This window comes from Sceloporus occidentalis, unplaced genomic scaffold, assembly GCF_023333645.1.
Source record: "Sceloporus occidentalis isolate IW3139 unplaced genomic scaffold, rSceOcc1.0.p SCAF_6, whole genome shotgun sequence".
Lineage (NCBI taxonomy): Eukaryota > Metazoa > Chordata > Lepidosauria > Squamata > Phrynosomatidae > Sceloporus > Sceloporus occidentalis.
The window spans coordinates 76,787,109-76,806,535 of record NW_028316986.1 but is presented as its reverse complement, the minus strand read 5'-3'; the positions used below and the strand labels follow the sequence as shown (position 1 = coordinate 76,806,535).

At 40.2% G+C, this 19,427-nt stretch overlaps 2 protein-coding genes across 2 annotated transcripts in view; one reads left to right on the top strand and one right to left on the bottom strand.

The window, feature by feature from the left end:
* Positions 1–14,287, top strand: part of SYTL3 (synaptotagmin like 3) — a 43,791-nt gene extending 29,504 nt beyond the window's left edge. The window contains exons 12-17 of the mRNA XM_089528434.1: positions 1,268–1,370; positions 3,926–4,096; positions 5,016–5,142; positions 7,020–7,128; positions 10,195–10,400; positions 14,043–14,287. Coding sequence (XP_089384560.1) covers positions 1,268–1,370; positions 3,926–4,096; positions 5,016–5,142; positions 7,020–7,128; positions 10,195–10,400; positions 14,043–14,173 — 847 coding nt within the window. The 3' untranslated portion in view covers positions 14,174–14,287. The remainder of the gene's footprint in view (positions 1–1,267; positions 1,371–3,925; positions 4,097–5,015; positions 5,143–7,019; positions 7,129–10,194; positions 10,401–14,042) is intronic.
* A 1,754-nt stretch (positions 14,288–16,041) lies between these two features.
* The window catches only part of EZR (ezrin), a 50,132-nt gene continuing 46,746 nt past the window's right edge, over positions 16,042–19,427 (bottom strand). The window contains exons 13-14 of the mRNA XM_089530115.1: positions 17,738–17,989; positions 16,042–17,443 (exon numbers count right to left, since the gene is read on the bottom strand). Of these exons, the coding sequence (XP_089386241.1) occupies positions 17,279–17,443; positions 17,738–17,989 (417 nt within the window). The 3' untranslated portion in view covers positions 16,042–17,278. The remainder of the gene's footprint in view (positions 17,444–17,737; positions 17,990–19,427) is intronic.

Genomic DNA, 19,427 nt, shown 5'->3' with positions numbered 1-19,427 from the left:
TTAATAAGGAAATAATAAAATCATATCTTTTAAAAATCTTTTTTAAAAAGGGGTTTGTCTTTTTAAAAAAACTTTAAAGGCCTAAGTCAAATTCAGATTAGTCAAGCAAATTAAAATATGAATAACTGTGTCTCTAAAACACATTTAAAAACAAATTTGTTTCATTTATTTGATTAAATTGACAATTTTGGTGGTATGCCATGCAGACAGATACTGTTCTTGACGGGACCTACATACCTGTTCTCCCTCTCATTGGGAAAGCTGCTAAAATTTACCTTGAGGCTACCAGTATTGCCTTCTACAGCAAGAAAATGCCACATACTGGGTGATGGTAGCATTGATTCCATGGATGGCACTCCATGACATCTCAAATAACAGGTAGCTAGTTTGATACCTGAATCCATTAACTCATGATAGACCAAGCCAATATAAGATCAATTAATAAATCTGTGGACATGTATTGCTCCTCTATTCTCTTTTCTACCATTTACTATTGAAATTTAAGTAAGGCTTTGGTTTTATGTTACACGGTATGGCATGCATAAAACCACTTCACTACACGAAGTGGGGTACCAATATTGTTTATCATCAGTAAAATTCCTAATATGCAGAGCGTGGAGACGTTACAAATAACAAAACTTTCATTTTATACTTTTCTCCAATAATGAAGTTACAATTTTACAATTGTAAAATGCTGAGGTATCACTTCACTACTTTTCTGGTGTATCTGTAACTTTGAGTTACTTTTATAGTTAGAGACATGTGGCTCTTAAATATGGAGGAGAAATATATCACATGGTTCAAATGTTGGCTCATGCTGTGCTTCATCCTGATGAATTCAGTCCTTCACCTGAAAAATAAACTATTTGAGGTACTTTTGAGAAATAAGAAAATAAAGAATTGGTTTTAAAAAATAACCCTCCAACTACAGCAGTAACTAGGTGTGTGTGTCTTTGAAACTATAGCTTTAGCTAATACATTTTTAGAAGTAAGTTTTCATTATGCCGTTATGATAGATGGTTTCCATAGTTGTATGTATGAGTGATGTTAGTTTTAGGGCTTGCAATGATACTGAGGCTGAGCTACTTGAAGAGAGGTTGGTAAAAGTGAAGCCTGTGGGCCACAAAAGAGAAACTGATAGTACAGAATGAGAGAAGAAAATGAAAGAAAAAGAAAAAAATGCCACAAAGATAAATTAGTAGCAAGCATGTGGCTTTAGTTCCTTCCTCCATTTCTCTTAACTGCTCTCTCTGTCTCTGGTTGTAAGGTATGTTAAGACTTGCTTGTTGCCTGATAAATCACCACAGAGTAAACGGAAGACCTCTGTCAAAAAGGACACAGTGGATCCATTGTTCCAAGAAACATTAAAGGTACACTAAACAATATTTTTTACTAGATTCCTACGCTCTGTCTTCTGTGTCCACAGCAAGATCCTCATTCACAGAATGAGTAGGCAGGATGAGACCTTTCTGTGAAGCAATACTTAAAGAAGGTTTTCATATTTGAGCTAAACCATCCATCCCTGTCTATCAGAATCAATCTAGATTTAAGAAACAACACACACTATTAAAATAAAAGGAATAGGTCAAAATTGTACTTTAAAGTGACTCGTGCAAGTTAGAAAGTCACCTTTTTCCTATGGGAAAATTGAATTATGCTGTTGCCAAAGCTATCAAGACAGCACTAAAAAGTAAAAACCCTTGCTGGAATAAATACACATCAGTTGTTTATCTTGCAGAGGACAAATTTCAAATACTTTTAACACCTTTTACTGTACTTTTAAACTTTTAAATTTCTAACAGCTTCATAAAATATCTATGTTTATGAAGTTTAAAGGAAGAATTCCAGCCAATGAAGCATGAGTCTGACTGAATTCATCTGAATCTGAAGGGAATTAAAATCCACTGCATATTCTTCCTCTTTTCTCAGTGAATTGCTCATTCATTCCTGTACAGGATTGTTCACTTAAAGTTTCAATTGCCACTTTAAAGAACATTAGGAGATTTCAGTGTTCCTTTTCTGCTGTGAGTCATCAGTGCAATATTTAGATAGTCCTCTGCACTACATATAGGCAGAACATAGATCTAAATGGATTTCCAAACCGTTTTCAAAACTTAGTGGAACAGAAAGGCCTGTTAATCAGAACACCAAGACACGGAAAACACCATTATAAGCTAACCGTACCTATGAAAAAGCTAATTGCTTCTTTTATCTTTAATAGTTGTACCAAGGAGATCTGCTTTTCTTTCTTTAAGTAAAGTAAAGTCTGATCTATTGGAGTTCCTTCTTTTGCCTAACCTTTCAAGAGGGTATAGTAGTTCTCTCTTCCATCTAAACATCAGAAGGTCAAGTTGAATTAGAGTTTCAAGACTGAACCCCTCTAGAAAGGTGGATTGGAGGTGTTAGGGGGCTGAGGGAGAAGGGAGGAGAACTGAGCAGTAACATGTACTGGCAGTGTTGCCCATCACATCTTACTTTAAGGGGTAATTTTATTATTTGCTGTCAAATCAGCTTCAGTTTATACCATTCCTGTGAATGAAATTTCCATGAATCTTGGTCATCAACAGCTTGCCTCAGGTCTTGCCTCTTTTTAAAAGTAATATAAGGAATGGTAACATAAGGACTCCTTTGTTCCACCTAACTCATTACTTTTACATATTACCAAGTTACTTTTAAAAATTTGCAGCCAGTGAGAATACCAAGTTGCTCCGGAAATTGCTATGACTAACAGCATCACATTCTTTTTAAAAGTAATTTGCCTAGCACTGGAAGTCCTGAAGACTGGGCAGAGGTGCTCCTTCCATGATCTTTGCAATAAGCATGATGGCATGAGTTAGATATGCCATCCTACCTTATAAAGCTGCCTTTGAGTAATTGTTTTTTTAGTGAGAATTGGTTAATGCTTTATATAATGGGCTAGACATTTATGTTATAGCATTCAGGTATGGAGAGCATTCATTAACTATATATCCCAGCAAACAACAATGGGTATACTTTTACATCTTTTTTCCCTTAACATTTGTTTGCCATTTCCATCTTATAAGTAAGTTTAACTGTGGACATAGAATAGACCCGCTGAATATTCTAAAAGCTAACCTTTGTGTAAAGCCCATGAGTTTAATGTTGGTGGTTACTGATAGGATTCAGGGTAGCAGCCAGTATCAGTCTATAGAATCAGTATGCATGTTTGAATTTTGTATGTATATTGTATGTACTGTTGTTTTACGCAAAGGCCTTTGGCCATAAGTGGTAATAAACTTTGACTTTGACTTTGAATCAGTATGTAGAGAGATCTTGTAGCATCTTTGAGACTAACTGGAAAAAGAAAATTGGCAGCATGAGCTTTCATTGACTTAAGTCTACAAAAGCTCATGCTCCCAAATTCTTTCTTTCAGTTAGGCCCTGTACAGACCGGCCTGAAAGGTCAGCTAGGGAGCAGTGTCGGGGTGTAGCATCTACATGATGCACACCCTGGCTCCACCCCCAGGGTGGCATAATGCTGCGCGTCACACCGCACAGTGCATGGCATCATGGCGTTCCTCCAGCACTGCATCCACACAACACAGTGCTGAATGAGCACCATAAAGCCGTGGCACTGCAGCTTTGGTGTCATTTCCAGGGTACAAAAAAGGAGCCCTGGAAAGGCCAGATCAGGGCCACGGCATGCGATTGCCATGGCCCCGATCTGGCTGTAAAAAGGACGGCTGGAGGCTGCCTCTTCAGGGCTTTGTGCACAGCCTCATAGTTTCAAAGGTGCTACAGCCATGTTATTCAACTCATTTCCTAAATTTTGTATCATCTTGCCTGATGAAAAGTTCTGGAGAACTCAGAGGCTTGCACCACACTTCTGACATTTTAGATACCTTAGATAGTGAGGACAATGCCCAGTTCTGTCTTATAATAGTGATAATGTTCATGTTTACAGTATAAAACTGAGTACTCCCAGCTGGAAACCCGACAGCTTCAGGTGTCCGTGTGGCACTCTGGAACTTTCAGACGCCGAGTTTTTCTTGGAGAGGTGGTGATCTCATTTGAATCTTGGGATTTTGAAGACAATTCAACTCAGTCATTCAACTGGTATCAACTCAAAGCAAAGGTAACTTGGGCTTGATAGTAGTTTTGTATACATGTATTTTATTCAAAGATTATTCAGAATGTAAAAACACACATACATATTTCAGACGGCTCTGTTTATTCCTTGCTGAAACAAGGCTTCAGCAAACCTGGCACCCTTTCACGCTACACAAATATAACACTATGATTTGACTTTTATGGGCCATGGTTCCATCCTATGGAATCCTGAGATTTGAAGTTTAGGGAGGCGTATTAAGAATTCTCAGAGGTCTAGTGCCTCTTCAGACTACAAATTCTAAGATTCTGTAGGATTCAGCTATTCTGAATGGAATCACAGTGCTATAGTGTGAAAGGATCCTAGCTGTGTTTGTAGGGCAGTGAGGTGTATATGTTTTATTATATACAGTATGTACACATATATAGTATACTTTTAATTCCTAACATTTTTTATTAAAACTGATTTTTGTCTGATATATGAAGCATTGCTATTCCTGGAATCATAGTTGAAAGGTATCTCCAAGTTCATCTACTCCAACCTCCTGCCAGTGTAAAAGCTCTGTGGCCACAGCATACCTGGAAAGCTAAAGTTTGAGAACCACTTATTTAGGTGACAGTGTCCTTCATATATGTGAAACCTAAAATGGAGGAAAAGAGGGGGAAGTGGAGAAAAAAAGAATGTAGCTGCACCTTTAAAGCTAACATGTAACCCCCCCCCCTGCAAATAGTAGATGACTAAGCAAAATATGAAGCCAGACTCCCATATTGTTATCTCATATAATAGGTGTGATTATGATAGGTAAACTTTTACTCTTGGCTCATTTATCAATTGATAATGTCTACCTCAACTGATTATGTGAATGAAGAGGTGAATGTACAGATGGTCATAAATGGTCAACCTTTTTTTTGTGTGTGTGCATATATCTCTTTTAATTTCTCTACAGCCTGAAAAATCTGGAGATAATGTGGCTCAGTACAGTGGAGAACTTCTACTCCGTGCAAAGCTGGTTTTACCCTCCCTGTGTAAAAGATCCCAGTATGAAGAACAGCTGAAAGAAAATACAGAGGGCTGTATGTATTGGGTTCACTGTCAAAACTCTCAGCTAATCTAGGCAAGCCCCTCAAAACTCACATTCATTCCTGGCTTAAATCATTCAATTTCCTGCATGGCAGGGGTTGGACTGGATGGCCCTTGTGGTCTCTTCAAACTCTATGATTCTATGGCGCATTACAGACCGCCCAAAATGGGTGGTCTGCCGCCGCCACCGGTTGCTGTGTCTGGGAACCGCAGCGGCCAAACTTCTTTCTGGGCCCCAGAAGTGGTGTTGCAAGGCGCTAGTCGCACACTCGCGGCATCACTTCCGCCGCGCAATGTCTGGATGCTATGCATCCACGACATCAAAATGGCGGCCCCCATGTGGATGGGCGCTGCCATTTTGTACAGACTCGGTCCATACTAGGGTTGAGGGGCGTCAGGAAGTGACACCCCTTCTCAACCCTACCACGCCCCTTTGGCGCATCTGTAACGCGCCAATGATTCTATGAACATTGCTCACAGTGCTTCCACACACAGGTGGGTTGTTAACTTCAGCCTCTCTCCAGTCTTCATTTCTGAAGTTGAAGTTTCACTCCACCTAACATTTTGAGCCCTAGCAAGCTTAAAATGAAGTGGAAGTGACCTGTGTATGGGCGTCATTAGCCTCATGCCTTGTTAAGTTTCTAAGAACAATGTCACAATATAAAATTATAGCATTAAAAAAGCCCAGGACCATTACCAAAACCAATACAGAATCAGCTTCTAGAAAAGAGGATGGGAGCAGAAATTTTAAAAAACTGACATTATTTGGAGCCCTGGTGGCGCAGTGGTTAAATGCCTGTACTGCAGCCATTCACTCGAAACCACAAGGTTGCGAGTTCAAGACCAGCAAAAGGGCCCAAGCTCGACTCAGGCTTGCATCCTTCCGAGGTCGCTAAAATGAGTACCCAGACTGTTGGGGGCAAATTAGCTTCCTTGCTAATTAGCTTACTTGCTGTTCACCGCTATGATCTTTGGAATAGCGGTATATAAATAAAACAAATTATTAATTATTATTGTAAAAGTAATGGAGACCTAGGCCGGTTACAAACCGGCACTTGGGACGTCCGCAGGACGTCCCATTTTAAAAAAGGGGTGTCTCTTCTAGACGCCCCTGGGTCTAATACGGACTCTGTCCGTACAATATGGTGCCGGCCGTTCCACACGGCCGGCGCCATCTTTACGTATCAGACGCTGTGCGTCCGAACGTGTCGCGGCGCCTGTGACGTCGCAAGTGCGCCAGCGGCGCCTCGCAACGTCACAGAGGCGCCGCAGAAAGAAGCTCCATTTTGGAGCTTCTTTTTTGCTCCGCAAGGGAGCCGTGCGGTGTGGCTGCGACGGCTCCCTTACGGAGTAAACGGCGGCGGCAGCAGACCGCCTCAAAGCGGCAGTCTATAACCCGCCCCCATTCTCAAAATCACTTCATGAAATGGAAAACCAGGGTCTGGAAGTAGAAAGAGAGGAAGACCACATACCAGAAGGTTAGCCTTGAGAGGTCACAGGCCTGGGCCTACAGGACCTAAGCAGAGAGGTTGAAGACAAGGTTCTTGGGGAGGTATCATCCACAGAGTCACCATGAGTCAAAGTCAACTTGAGGGCAGTGGACAATAACAATTTATATTAACATTCTATAATGGTCACTCAGACTAGAATCAAACTTATTTCCAATAAGTCAGTATAGGATAACAACTTTACTTTTGTAGTGTTTTTCCTTCTTTCCTTTCATGTTTGCCTTACTTAAAGAATTGAACACTCTTGACAGTGTGATTTAGAAAGCTAATCTGGCTGACTGATATTGAACATTTTAATTGCAAAAATGTCCTAACATAATTCCAGCTGCTCATTTAAGATTAAACAACATTTTCATTTTCAGGGAGAACAGAAAAGGCACATCCTGATTACCAACTTCATGTTATAATTCTTGGAGCCAGCAACTTGCCCATGATAAGAAGTGATGGACTACTGAACTCATTTGTTAAAGGGTATGACTGACAGTATAGGTTTTTTAAAAAAAATATTTTTTCATGATGAGAGTTTAATTTTTTTTAAAGAACTTTATACTCTTAATGCAGATATTGTAAGGAGCAGGAAGCTCAAGAACCAGTGCAGTTTCTTTCCCAAAACTATTGCCAATGCCAATGCCAGAGCAAGGAACTGCAGTCTGGGGGGGGGGGGGGGGGAAACAGGGGAAACCCCTCTTGTGTTAGTGAAATAGCTTGTTGAAGGATCATTGAACCCAGGCCTTAATCTGTGGGATAAAGTATTTAATTTCACTCTTTATATTAAGAGAGACCAGCATAACTACATCCCTAACAAGTCACCATTAAGCACTTTTGAATCCCACTCATTTCCATAATAAAGGTTTAAGATTTCCTGTTTTAAAATTGCTTAATTATGTCTTGAATATGTACATTGGGAGTGAAGTAGCAAGATGAGAGTTTTGCACTACAGAATACATACTCCTACACAACACAGTGGCCTCCCTCCCCACAAGACAGATCCAACTAACTGACTTTGGGGGATACTTTTGTGATATGTAGGAGATGTTAAAATCTCTGATTTTGGGATATGGATGTGAAATCTGGACAGTGTAGAAAGCTGACAAGAAGAACAGTTCATTTGAAATGTGGTGCAAGAGGTTTTGTGGATACTGTGGGCTGCCAAACAGACAAATAAATGGATCCCAGAATAAACCAAGTCTGCATTTTCACTAGAAGCCAAAATGACTATTGCAAATTGGACACAAAATGAGACAACATAACTCACTAGAAATAATGATCAATAAAGTTAAAAGTATCAGGAAAAGAGGGAGAAGGCATTCCCAGGTGCATAGACTTCATCAAGGTGGCTATAGACTTGGTTTTGTAAGATCTGAGCAGGCTGTTGCTGATAGGTTGACTTGAAGGTTGCCATAAGTCACATAACAACAATTAAGAAGATGTTATGGTGCAAATAAAGTGTTTGTTTGATCAGGGTTGTAGTTGTCATAGGAATGCTGGGCAGTGTTGGGGGAAGTAACAATGGATTTCCAAACTAGATGTTGTAGGTACCCACTGTTGCTTGGAGAATCATTAAACATTGTTCATGATGTTTTAGTTTCACCTGTTGTGGAGTATAGCTGCCTATAGTATCTCTCTGAGTGCTCAAATGTTTTCCACATATCACATCTGTCTCTATTGGCTTTGTAACAGCGTACATCTCCTAATCAGCTGCCAAATATACTACTATGCCTAAATAAAAAATAACTATTCTGCATCCAGTCCCCCACTCCAAAATGACTGTTAGTTATGCTATATATAATCTAAATTTTGAGTCAGATCATTCTAAACATGCCCTCCAAAGCTGGTGCAAATTTGTCCAGCCATTTTGTGTGGTGCAGTAACAGACAGAATCTAAATTTTATTTATACAGACATACAAGGAAGATAAGAATTCTAGATATAGCAGCTCCTTCTCAGAAAACAATCTTGCTTGTTTAGATAATAATGCTAATCAAGACTGAAATCTTCAGTGGGTTAATAGCTCTAAGTGATGCAAACTGCAGCAACCCACTTCCTGCCAAGAGGTATTTTAGGAGGAGGCTACTTCATAATTTTCAGATCTGCTTTTCTTTTATTGCATGTAGCATGTTCAAGTACTGATTTTGGCAAAAACAAACAAACAAACAAATCCTCAAACGTACTGGTTTCTGTATAACTTTAAAAAAACCCAATTAGATTCTTCATCTCCTTGCCTCTTTATCATCCTGTCTGATTGTCACATCTACACGGTCACCTGGATGCTTTATGGAAGCCTCTAGTTTTCTTTTGCCACATTCTGCTTCTTCTTGGTGCTCACGATTACTGAAATTCCAGATCCCATCGACAGTGCTCAAGGTGCCACTTCCTTGTTCCCTGCGTCTTGAATGATTGCATGACTGGCAGTTGTACAAGGTTTTCCCCCCTCCCCAATGACTATATTTCTGCACCAGGAAGCCCTGGGAAGATCTGCTTTTGTAAAATTGCTAAAGACACAAAGGAGTGTTTCTTGGCCTTTGACCCTGAGATGTTTGAAGCCAAAGGTTCAGAATTGTGGACATGGAATATCTGCTGACGGTGGTAGATAGGAAGTTATGCTCTGCCTGTACTGGGTCATAAGAACAGCACTGGTCACTACCTTCTCTTCATATTCCCACATCAGTGTAGATTCATGTTTAAAATGCTTTTTAGAGTCAGGAAAAAAATGATGGAGACGTGAATGAGCCCAAGATTTGTTATAAAACCCCTGTAGATTAATTGAAGAAGAAAATCTACATCAGGATGTTGCTGTAAAAGGACAGATGTCTAGTATTCTCATTTAAAATATTCCTCATTCCAGTCAAATAGAATGTGATCTGGCCACACATGATTTGCAGGAGTTCAGGCTTTTTGTCACCCTGCCCCCCCCCCCCCCAAACACCTTAAACGCTGCAGGAAAGGGCTTTGCAGTTTTTACTGGAGTATCCACTGAAAGTCATAAAAATGTGCATTGTCACATGTGCATGCATTCAGATGGCTGCTTATGTTTGGCAGAGGGAGGGTAAATAGATGTGGATAGATGAAAATTTGCGCAGGAAAGTGAATACAAATAATCATCAATGTGAATGTGCAAAAATGCTCACCAATTCGCATAGTACATTTATGTGTAGACTAACCCATTGTCTTTTGGTACTTTAACAATGAACAAATTTGAGGTTTGAACTTTGGGACAGAAGCTGCTTCCTTTGATGGTTTATGGCTGCATCCATGGAAGTTCAAAGTTCAATGCATGCTGCATTGTATTTTCCTATGAAAGAAGGGCATAATTCAGTCAAAGCTGTTAAGCAGTTTTAAGTCCATGTTTCTTCAAGTAGGGCATCAGTGATGGAAATATAATATTAGCTTTAAAAATTAATTAAAAAGTAGGACATATTCGACTCCCCTACCGTAAATCAACAAGGAGAATCAAAGCTCATACCTTCAGGGGGACTGTAGCCTACTCTTTTTTTGTCATGAATTTTCTGAATAGTTTTTAACCTTCCCTTTCAAAAAGCTGCCTTTCCATTCAGGGGAAAAAGGACACAAGGCAAAGGACTCCTGTGCAGAAGAAGAAAGCGCATCCACAGTGGAACCACCTATTTGTTTTTAGCGGAGTTACAACATCTGAGCTGCATCAGTCTTCTCTAGACCTAACTGTATGGGATCAAGTAACATTTGGCTTACGTGACCAGTTCTTGGGTGGAGCACGGCTTGGAAAATGTAAGTGGTAGAGAGCAAAGAAAATGAAAAGCCAAAGCTTGGTAAAGTTACTTTTTATACTGCTAGAGCCAATATGGCCATTATAGTATATTTCAAGATAGAGGTACAAAAAGCACCACACATACATGATAATGCCTTGGCTTGATATCAAGGTAGCACTTTAAGAGAATGAGAGCCCCCCCCCCCTCAATTCTCAACTGAAATCCTACCTCAGCCATGAAATCACTGGTAGTGTGTCTATATTACACAGTCCTAACAATCTGATTTTGCTTTAATGGTCACATTTTTACCATTAATCTTGAAATTTGTAATGAGAGAGCTTTAGTCTGTTTTCGTGACCTAAAGCACCATATCCTTGCTGTAGCAGAGAATTCTAAGTGCCTCCTCAAAGCACAAATCCAAGGTTCCATGTAGTACAAATGTTGTATAAATCTCATACAACTATGCAGTTGTGGATTCTCAATATCTCTCCTGTTTGGAACTTGGGGATGACACCATACAATGATGTGCAGTATGATTATGGAAAAGGGAAAAGATCTCTTTGTTCTAGCTACAGGAAAAGGCTTTTCTTCTGTGGAAATGATTGCTTAAGGCAGGGCTTGGGGGGTTGTATGATCTGCATGTGGCTTGGTGCTTTTATCTGTCCTGTGATCTTCTTTCTGACTGGCTGTGGGTTGAGCTAGGTGGGGGCTTGGGATCATTTCCAACCCCGTATTTCTATGAAAAGTGAGAAATGAGGGCACAGCTGCAGAAAGAACACTGTCCTGGAGCCTTACTGAGTCTTCCCTCCTGCTGAGGTATTCTCTGTGCTGAGGAGCTGGAGAGCTTTAAGTCTCCTCTCCCCAGTGGTCCTTATGAAAAGCCCTTCCCTTGTGCCCTCCCACACCCTGTGTTCTGTACATATGACAGCAGCTGAGCAGTGGTAAAAAGATGTCCTTGCCTAGACCAAGGAGGCATCTTTCACTTGTTTGGCCTCGGAGAGCAGAGGGGTGGGGAGAGTAGTTTGCACTTAATTAACTCAGCAAGTGAAAGTGGAGAGGTGGGGTGGATCTAGCCCTTCCCAGTGGGGTTACTCAAAAGTAAACTGCTGCAGCCTCTCCTAGATATTGTGTTTTTTTGACATTAATACCTTTTGCCATCTTGACCATGTAGGAAATTCTTGGTATTTATATCAACCAGAGTGCAGTATGCCCCAGTGCAACATGGTAGAAATATTCAGGATGTTGTGTTAAGGTTAAAAAAACACTTCCTTTATTGTTGCAAGAAATCCATCCAAAACAGGCAATTAGATAGTCAAAAGTAAATTACCTAGACTTCAGTATAAGGATCCCTAATGCTGAAGCTGAGAAACTTCATGGATGTTTCCATCTCAGGCAAAGGCTTGTAAGGCACGGACACTAACTTTCTGAGAAGAAAAGAGAGGAAAGAACTGACCTCTGCAGGCAGGACATAGAAAAGGCTTCAGTTACACAGGTCAATGAGTATAGAGTGAGAAAATAAGACATGCTCTTCAGAAAGTTCCCTCTCTATCCCTAATTACTAAAGAAACAAGCATTGATTCCTGTTCACTTCCAACAGACCCTACTCTGATGTTGCTTGACCATGTATATCGGAGGGTATGTACAAATAAGGTGGAGGGCAAAGACTTTCTCGCTGTGGTTGCAGCAGCAGCAGCAGCAGCATGACGCTATGTGAAGCATTTTTAAATGTCAGCATGGGGGCACATTGCATCTTAAATGAAAGATACAGAGAACCCAAAAGGCTGCCCTATTGGTTCTTAGCACAGCCCTTTGACAAAACGTATTACTGTTCTGCCTCCAGCCTGGTCAGCACACATCCCAGGAGGGAGTCCTTATGGAAGACTAACTTCCCCAGTGAGACTCAGCATCATCCTACTGTAGCGTGCAGTACACATGGAGAATCACTGACCTACTTGTGGCTTGCTGAATTAACCCATTGTCTTCTGCATTATTATTCCTTGTTCTGGGTCTCCCTTAGAATGGCCTCTTCCTTGGCAAACAAGCAAAGGAAAAGAGGAACACTGACATGCCATTAGCAACACTAATTGGAATTACTCTCAGCTTGCTTTGCATCCAGCTAGACACTCTCTTTCTGGTGAGGTAGCCTTTTCCCACTGCTTAGAGACCTATCTAGTTAAAAACTGGTTAGGCAAAAAGACTTTACACTGCTCCAAACCCAATTATGTAGTAAGCAGTATGAAATATGTCTGTAAATTGGGTGGTAGCAGCTACAGCAACACGTGTACTGTGGGAGATGGCCTTGAATGTATTGTTCACCTATTTAGCCATCTAGCGATCCAAGTAAGACACCAAGATCCTGCACTGTCCGACATAGCATGAATATTTTGCAGGTGGAATTTTGCTATGGCTGCCTGCTTGCCAACCCCAGTATGCATGGTTTTGCTGTGATAGCCTCTCTGAATGGCCATGCCATAGCTGGGGGAGAGGTCAGTGAAACATCTGACTATGCCTCACAGCCAGATGCTGACTGATGACATCTTCCTCTGGGGTCTCAGCAGATGATGTCAGCATCTAGCTGTGGAACATAGCCAGACACTTCCATGATCCTCCTCTACCAGCTAAAGAATAACCGGCGGGGGGGGGGGGGGGGTAGCATAGCAAAATGACAAGTCTTGAGGAGTAGGCCTTGGTTTTGCATACAATGGAAGAGAATACCAACCTCACCCACAATGAGGAAAAAGACATATGCAGGTGAAAGGTGGACTTACACTTACATATATCTCTAGCAAGATGTCATCCAGTGAGTATCCTCTCTTCCCTTGCTTTCTCGATGGACTTCTATCACAGAAAGAGGATAATCAAACTAGAGAGCCTTCATACGAACCAATTATAGCACTATGATTCCACTTTAACTGCCATGGCAACATCCTAAGGAATCCTGGGATTTGTAGCTTAGGGAGTGGTAATTAGAATTCTCAGCCAGAGAGCTGTAGAGCCTCATCAAACTAGAATCCCTAGGATCCCATAGCTTAATTGCTATGGCAATTAAAGTGGAATGATAGTGTTGTAATTGTATAATGTGAAGTGGCTCCTGGTAAGGGACATGAAGTGTCCCTGGATCTCTGCACTTCAGCATCTTTATGTTTTGAGCTCCAAAGAAGTTTGGAAAGATATAGTCAAGACATATGCTTTGGTCTCCTATCAATACACAATAGATACAGATTGTACTTGTGCTTGCAACTTGTGGCATTCTGTGAAATTATTGTCTGAGCAAGTTTCAAAGACATTATTGCTTTAGTCACCATTAGTTTCTAAGAACTAGTTCTAAATATCCTGTTTTAAAATGGCAGTTTTCTAGCAAAGGCATTTTACAAACAATTTCCCTTGCCACAAAGACATAGAAATGTCATTTCTTTAAAAGAGGGGGTTGGGTAGAAATCAGAGTTTTGCTTTCCTTTCTTTTCAGTTTGCGTGTAAACATGAAACACAGGAACAGCTAAGTTTTTTTTAACTTAGATATGCTGTTTTGAAGCCATAATGTGACTACAAATACTGCAAGATGAAAAGTGTATGGATATGAAATATTGGGCTATCCAGGGTAAATCAGAGCAATTAAATGGACAGAAACAAGATAGTTCATTCTCACTTTCTTCTGTTGCAGATATACCCACTGGCAATGTGGGTACAACCTCCCAAGCATGCCTTCAGTGGGAAAAAATGCTGAACAGCCCAAACACATGGACGGACATAACACTTATGCTGTATCCTAATGCTCCTGCATTTAAAGTATGAACAGTCACGTACAAAATGTCTCCTGGTTTAAGAGCAGAGGAAAATCTGTTCATAGCATTTGTCATTGCCTTGCCCAGACAAGTAAGAATTTTAACCCTGAAAAATAAAAGTCACAAAGAAACAAAGTAAGATCTCTAAGGTCTCTCTTTTTTAGGTAAGTTGGGAGTGAAACAGAGGCAGACTATGTATTTTTAAAAATCTCTTACAAAGATCATCGCTGTGTCTGAGGAACTGGTTGGATATCTTAGGCAACTCAGGAATAGGAACCTCCAACCACAAAGCAAACAATTGTGAGATTAGACTGGGAATTCAATTATGCTCATTTTGATTCCAAGTAACACCAATCCATGTCCATGATTGCACTGTTTTTTTTACAGATTTCAAAGACTAAGTCCAAGAACAGACTAAGCAACTAAAGAGCTGACTCTTTTAAGTATATTAAACTTTAATCTGCATGCTACTTTAAATATATAAGACTGCGTTCTGTTGGTAACATACAAAAGCTTAGCTGGAAGTTGCAGCTGTGCTTACATTTTTCAGATGATGCAAAAGGAGGTATTCAGTAACTCACTGTGCAAGCTGTCTTCCCCCAACAGCAACAGCTGTAGTCAGGGGAGGGGTTTCTGAAGGGAACAGCTCCATCTATATGACTAGTGATGGATTGTGGGGATGCACTTGGAGGACTGGAGATTAGCCAGAATAACACCAGATTTTTTTTAAATCAGAATTTTCAAAGGGGAGATTTTACAGGCTGGTTAGATTAATATCTTTTCTGGGTATATTGACAGAAAGTGTTATGAACGATAAAAGTGTCAAACATTTAGAACACACTCTGTTGAAAAAGAGTCAACATGGTCTCTGGAAAGGTAAATCCTATCTCAGTATTTTTCTGAAATTGTCCCTAATATGTGGATTGGAAAAAAGCAACAGACATTCTTTAAACTATCAAAAGTCTTTTGGCGAAGTTTCTCAGCAAAGACTCCAGGGCAAATTTAGCAGTCATGGGATAAATTATTGATTGGAAACTGGTTGAACGGGAAGAAGCAGGAAGAAATGGTCACCCACCTCACAGAGATCATCCTCCCCTGCTGTTCCATGTTTATGAAAGATGGCTAGTACTCACGCCAATGGGTGCACATATATATCTGTTGTTGTATTTGTCTTCAAGTTGTTTCTGATTTATGGTGATCCTAAGGTGACCCTATCGTGGGGTTTTATTGGCAAGTTTCTTCAGAGGGGTTTTTCCAGTGCAATTCCTTTGAGGCTGAATGTGTGTGATGTGCCCAGGTTCATCCAGTGGATTTCCATTACTAAACAGGGATTTGAATCTTGCTTTCCAGAGTCATAGCTCAGTTCACTACACCACACTGGCTCATACACACAATCTTTTCCACAAAACATAAGTGAAAAATAATTTCTTTATTGTATCCTTAATTTACAAAATGAGCAAGATCATTTATCTGTAGATCATTTATCACCAGGCAGAGTTAGCAGGGGTTTGGAATGAAATACACACACTACTTTTGGGAAAGCTGGCATTTGTTTACAGCTGAACTTGCTCAGTTATGTGGCAATCTAACCAATACCACTTACCCAATTATTGTCTGACTGGCACCAGCTCCCTTGTGTAGAAGGCAAGTAAGTCTTGTTATCCAAAACCCTTTTAACCACAGACTGAACTCATGTCTACTCTGTATCACCGATGAACATGCACTACAGTTAATTGTAATGTTTGTTCATTTAGAAATGGGGAAATGAGTTTGTGTTATTCACTTTCTTCTTTGGTTATTCTAATACCATATTTAAATATTATGAAAGGAGAAGAGATTATTTCTTAAAGGGAAAAAAATTCACACAAAACTTCAAAATCATGTTGCCTTGCAGATTTTATTTGTGGGTGAATTGCACAAAAACAAATCCCACAACACTGTTATCAGGATACAAAGGTTTAAACTTTCGAATATAAAGCAGCATAGGGAGTTGTATGTGGAACAGAGATAATGATGTACTGTATTGACATTCTAGTAAATTTCCAAAGACTGGGATGGATACATTTAGGGAGTGGAAGAAATCCATGTAAATTCTCTTTAAATGAGAAAATAAAACGCTGACAAAGTCCCTTCATGGTTGGAGTCTGAAACTAGATCATTTTAAAAAATTAGAAAATTTGTTAGAAAAAATAGGTACAGCGAAGTTGTATATACTGAATCATAGGCATGTATCACAATGTTCAATTAAAGTAAAAAAAAATCTTTACAAATATTTTCTAGATCATAATCAGTTTCGTACGCTGTCTCAACCCAGAAACTAAGAGATATTGTTTAATTCTTTTACATATTATTCTTTTAACATCAAGTCTGAAAGTAGTAACAAAATATACAGAGCAAAAGCATTTTCACCTCCCTTTTCAAACTAGAATTATATATCTCACTTAACAAAGGTATATATATAAATACTACATTACAGCTGATTGGTTAAGCTGGAGTACCACTCTTCAATAATATTGAAGGCCAACAATATCCCTGACTATCCCATGCAAGAAAGGCAACCAAGTGTGCCTGTGCTGTATTTCTTTTGAGTGATCACTTTGGGTGCCTCTTCAATACAACAGTGCTATTAAAAGGTTTCCTCAGGCCTATGTTTAAGTGGTTTCCACCTACATTCCTACAAGAGGGACAAATGCTAAGGGGTGAGGGGAAGTGATGGACAATCTGGAGACCTTTACAATGGTGAATTACATGTGGTGTTTAAAAACAAGGAAGATGGCACAACAAACTAACAGTGCCTCAGCCCCAGATCTGAACTTAACTGCCATTGTAGAGATGCCTGTACTTAAGAAGCACACTGTGAACATATGTGGGGGATGAGCAATTCTAAGAGGCCTTTTGGCACTAGGACATGACCAAAATTTGATTGAAACTCTGTGGCAGCTATTCCGATATACTCAAAAGTTGATCGCTGCTTCTGCTAGATTCAGGTAGCATTTGATAAGGTGAAGACTTGGGGGCTTTTTTTGTTGTTGTTATGAATGTCCAGTAACCCTTCAGAAAGAAAAAAAAGTCAGCATTCAAAAGCTGTCTTTCCCAGAGTCTTGTGTTGGGGTATTTACATAGCCTCAAACTCATCAATTCTTTGCTTTGTGTTGCCTTGCCGGATCTGCCTCAGTGTCTTGTACTTGTCACGTCCTTGTCGCATGTTCTCTGTGTGGATGAGGTCGTTTTGTGTCTTCTTGTTCTCATCTCTGGCCTGGGCTAGTTCATCAGTCAGCGTCTATGCAGTATTTAAAGACAGTGTTAAACAGGCATAAAGAAACTGAGGAGTGAATTATAACAAGGTACTTAGACTCTGACAAGGGAGAGGCCCATCCATTCAATCCATTCCTCTGGCCCTTTTCTTATTAATCTTAAGGCAACTTCAGCAGAGAACTATTAGAGCAGCCTGACAATTCCACAATACATACCACAATTCTCCTAATCTCCTAAAACGCTGGATGAGGCAACCATACACTTGAACAATCTCTTGACTAAACTGTCATTTTCAACTATGGAGGCCTGAAAATCTTACCTTCAGCTGTCTTTGCACACGTTCATTTTTCTCTGCTTCAGTAATCCGTTTCTCCTCATTGCGATCATCCAATATGCCTTCACTGGAGAATTCTGCACTGTAGCCGGAGGACTCTGTTCCTTCATCTTGAAAGTTATCATGGACATGGTAGTTCACTGGCTCATAAACAGGTGGTGGTGGTGGAGGAGGAGCAGTCATCACCAAGTGTAGTTCCTCTTTTGTTTTTACAAGATCTTCTTGGGCTTCCTTAGCCTATAAAAGTGACATCAGGAAACAGAACTGTTACAGCATACTTACAGTATATTAGGAATCTAGTTAATTGCAATTCAAAATATAGAAGAGAAAAAAGAGATACAAAATTTTGTTTTCAGAGGAAATTTGCTATTGCTTTCCCCTGAGACTGAGAGCATGGGATGTGCTCAAGGTCATCCAGTGGGTTTCATGGCCAAGCTAGGAATTCAACACTGGTCTCCAGAGTCATAGTCCAACACTCAAACCATTATACCACACTGGCTCTGTTTCTCTGTAGAAGGTGGTATTTTCAAACTAATAGTAGTCAAATGCTAAACTTCTAAGCATGTCTACTCAGAAGCAAGTCCCATTAATCATACTGGGTTATTCCTGGATAACTGTGCACAGGATTGCAGACCGAAGAATGGCGGCAAACAGACAAAACTCCAAACCTGCACTACAGTCCAATGCCATTATAACAGGCTGCACCTAGCCTCAGCTTTATCATTAGCTTTTATGATGCAGTTTTGCAAATGTCTTGTTTAAAACTCAACTACTTTGAAGCTTGCATGTAGGATCAGGTAGAAAACCCTTAAATAAATAGATTGTAGCACTATCAACACAGTCCTCATGTTTACTCTATGGCGGCTTCACTGTTGAATTATGGAATTTACTACTACAAGGTATGGCTGCCTGCAACGGCCATAATTTGAATGGCTTTAGAATGGGACCAGAAATTTATGGAGGAAAAAGCACTCCCATCAGTTATGATGGCTATACACTATTCCAGTAATAGAATGCCTCTCACTATCAGCTGCTTCAGAAACCAAGTGGAAGGTGCTACCACAATCCTGCCCAGCATGTGGGCTTCCCATTAGCATTTAATTGGCCATTGTGTGAACAAAAATCATGGACTGGGGAAATCAGGGATGCTTTCCACATGTTTTGAACTATAATTTGTATTGGTCCTGCTAGGTAAGGCTTCTGGAAGTTGAAGTCCAAAATATTTGGATGGGCAAAGGTTCACTATCCCTTTGATAAACCTTTGATCACATCCAGCACAGATTTTCTTATGTTACTATAAACTAACAAAAACTATTATTCTATATGGGACAATGCCATCTCAAATCTCAGGGCCTGTCTACACTACTTTACAAACCATAAACCCCACCCTCCCTCCAAATCTGGGGAGATAAGATCACATAACACATGGCCCCATCTGCCCCAGATTCAGGGTTTTTACAATCTGGAGTTTTCTCCGGAGTTTACCCTGACAGACATTGCCACTTATATGTCTGGGACAGTTCCTGGACCTGAATATGAGGTCTTTCTTTCCTTCCCCAGCAGTGCCACCACCACCAGCTCACAGCTGCTTGCTTATAAGGTGAGACAAGGTGCCCAAATCACATCCTGGGCACTCATTTGCCTCAGACCTGGTAAGTACACTAGTGGAGGTAGC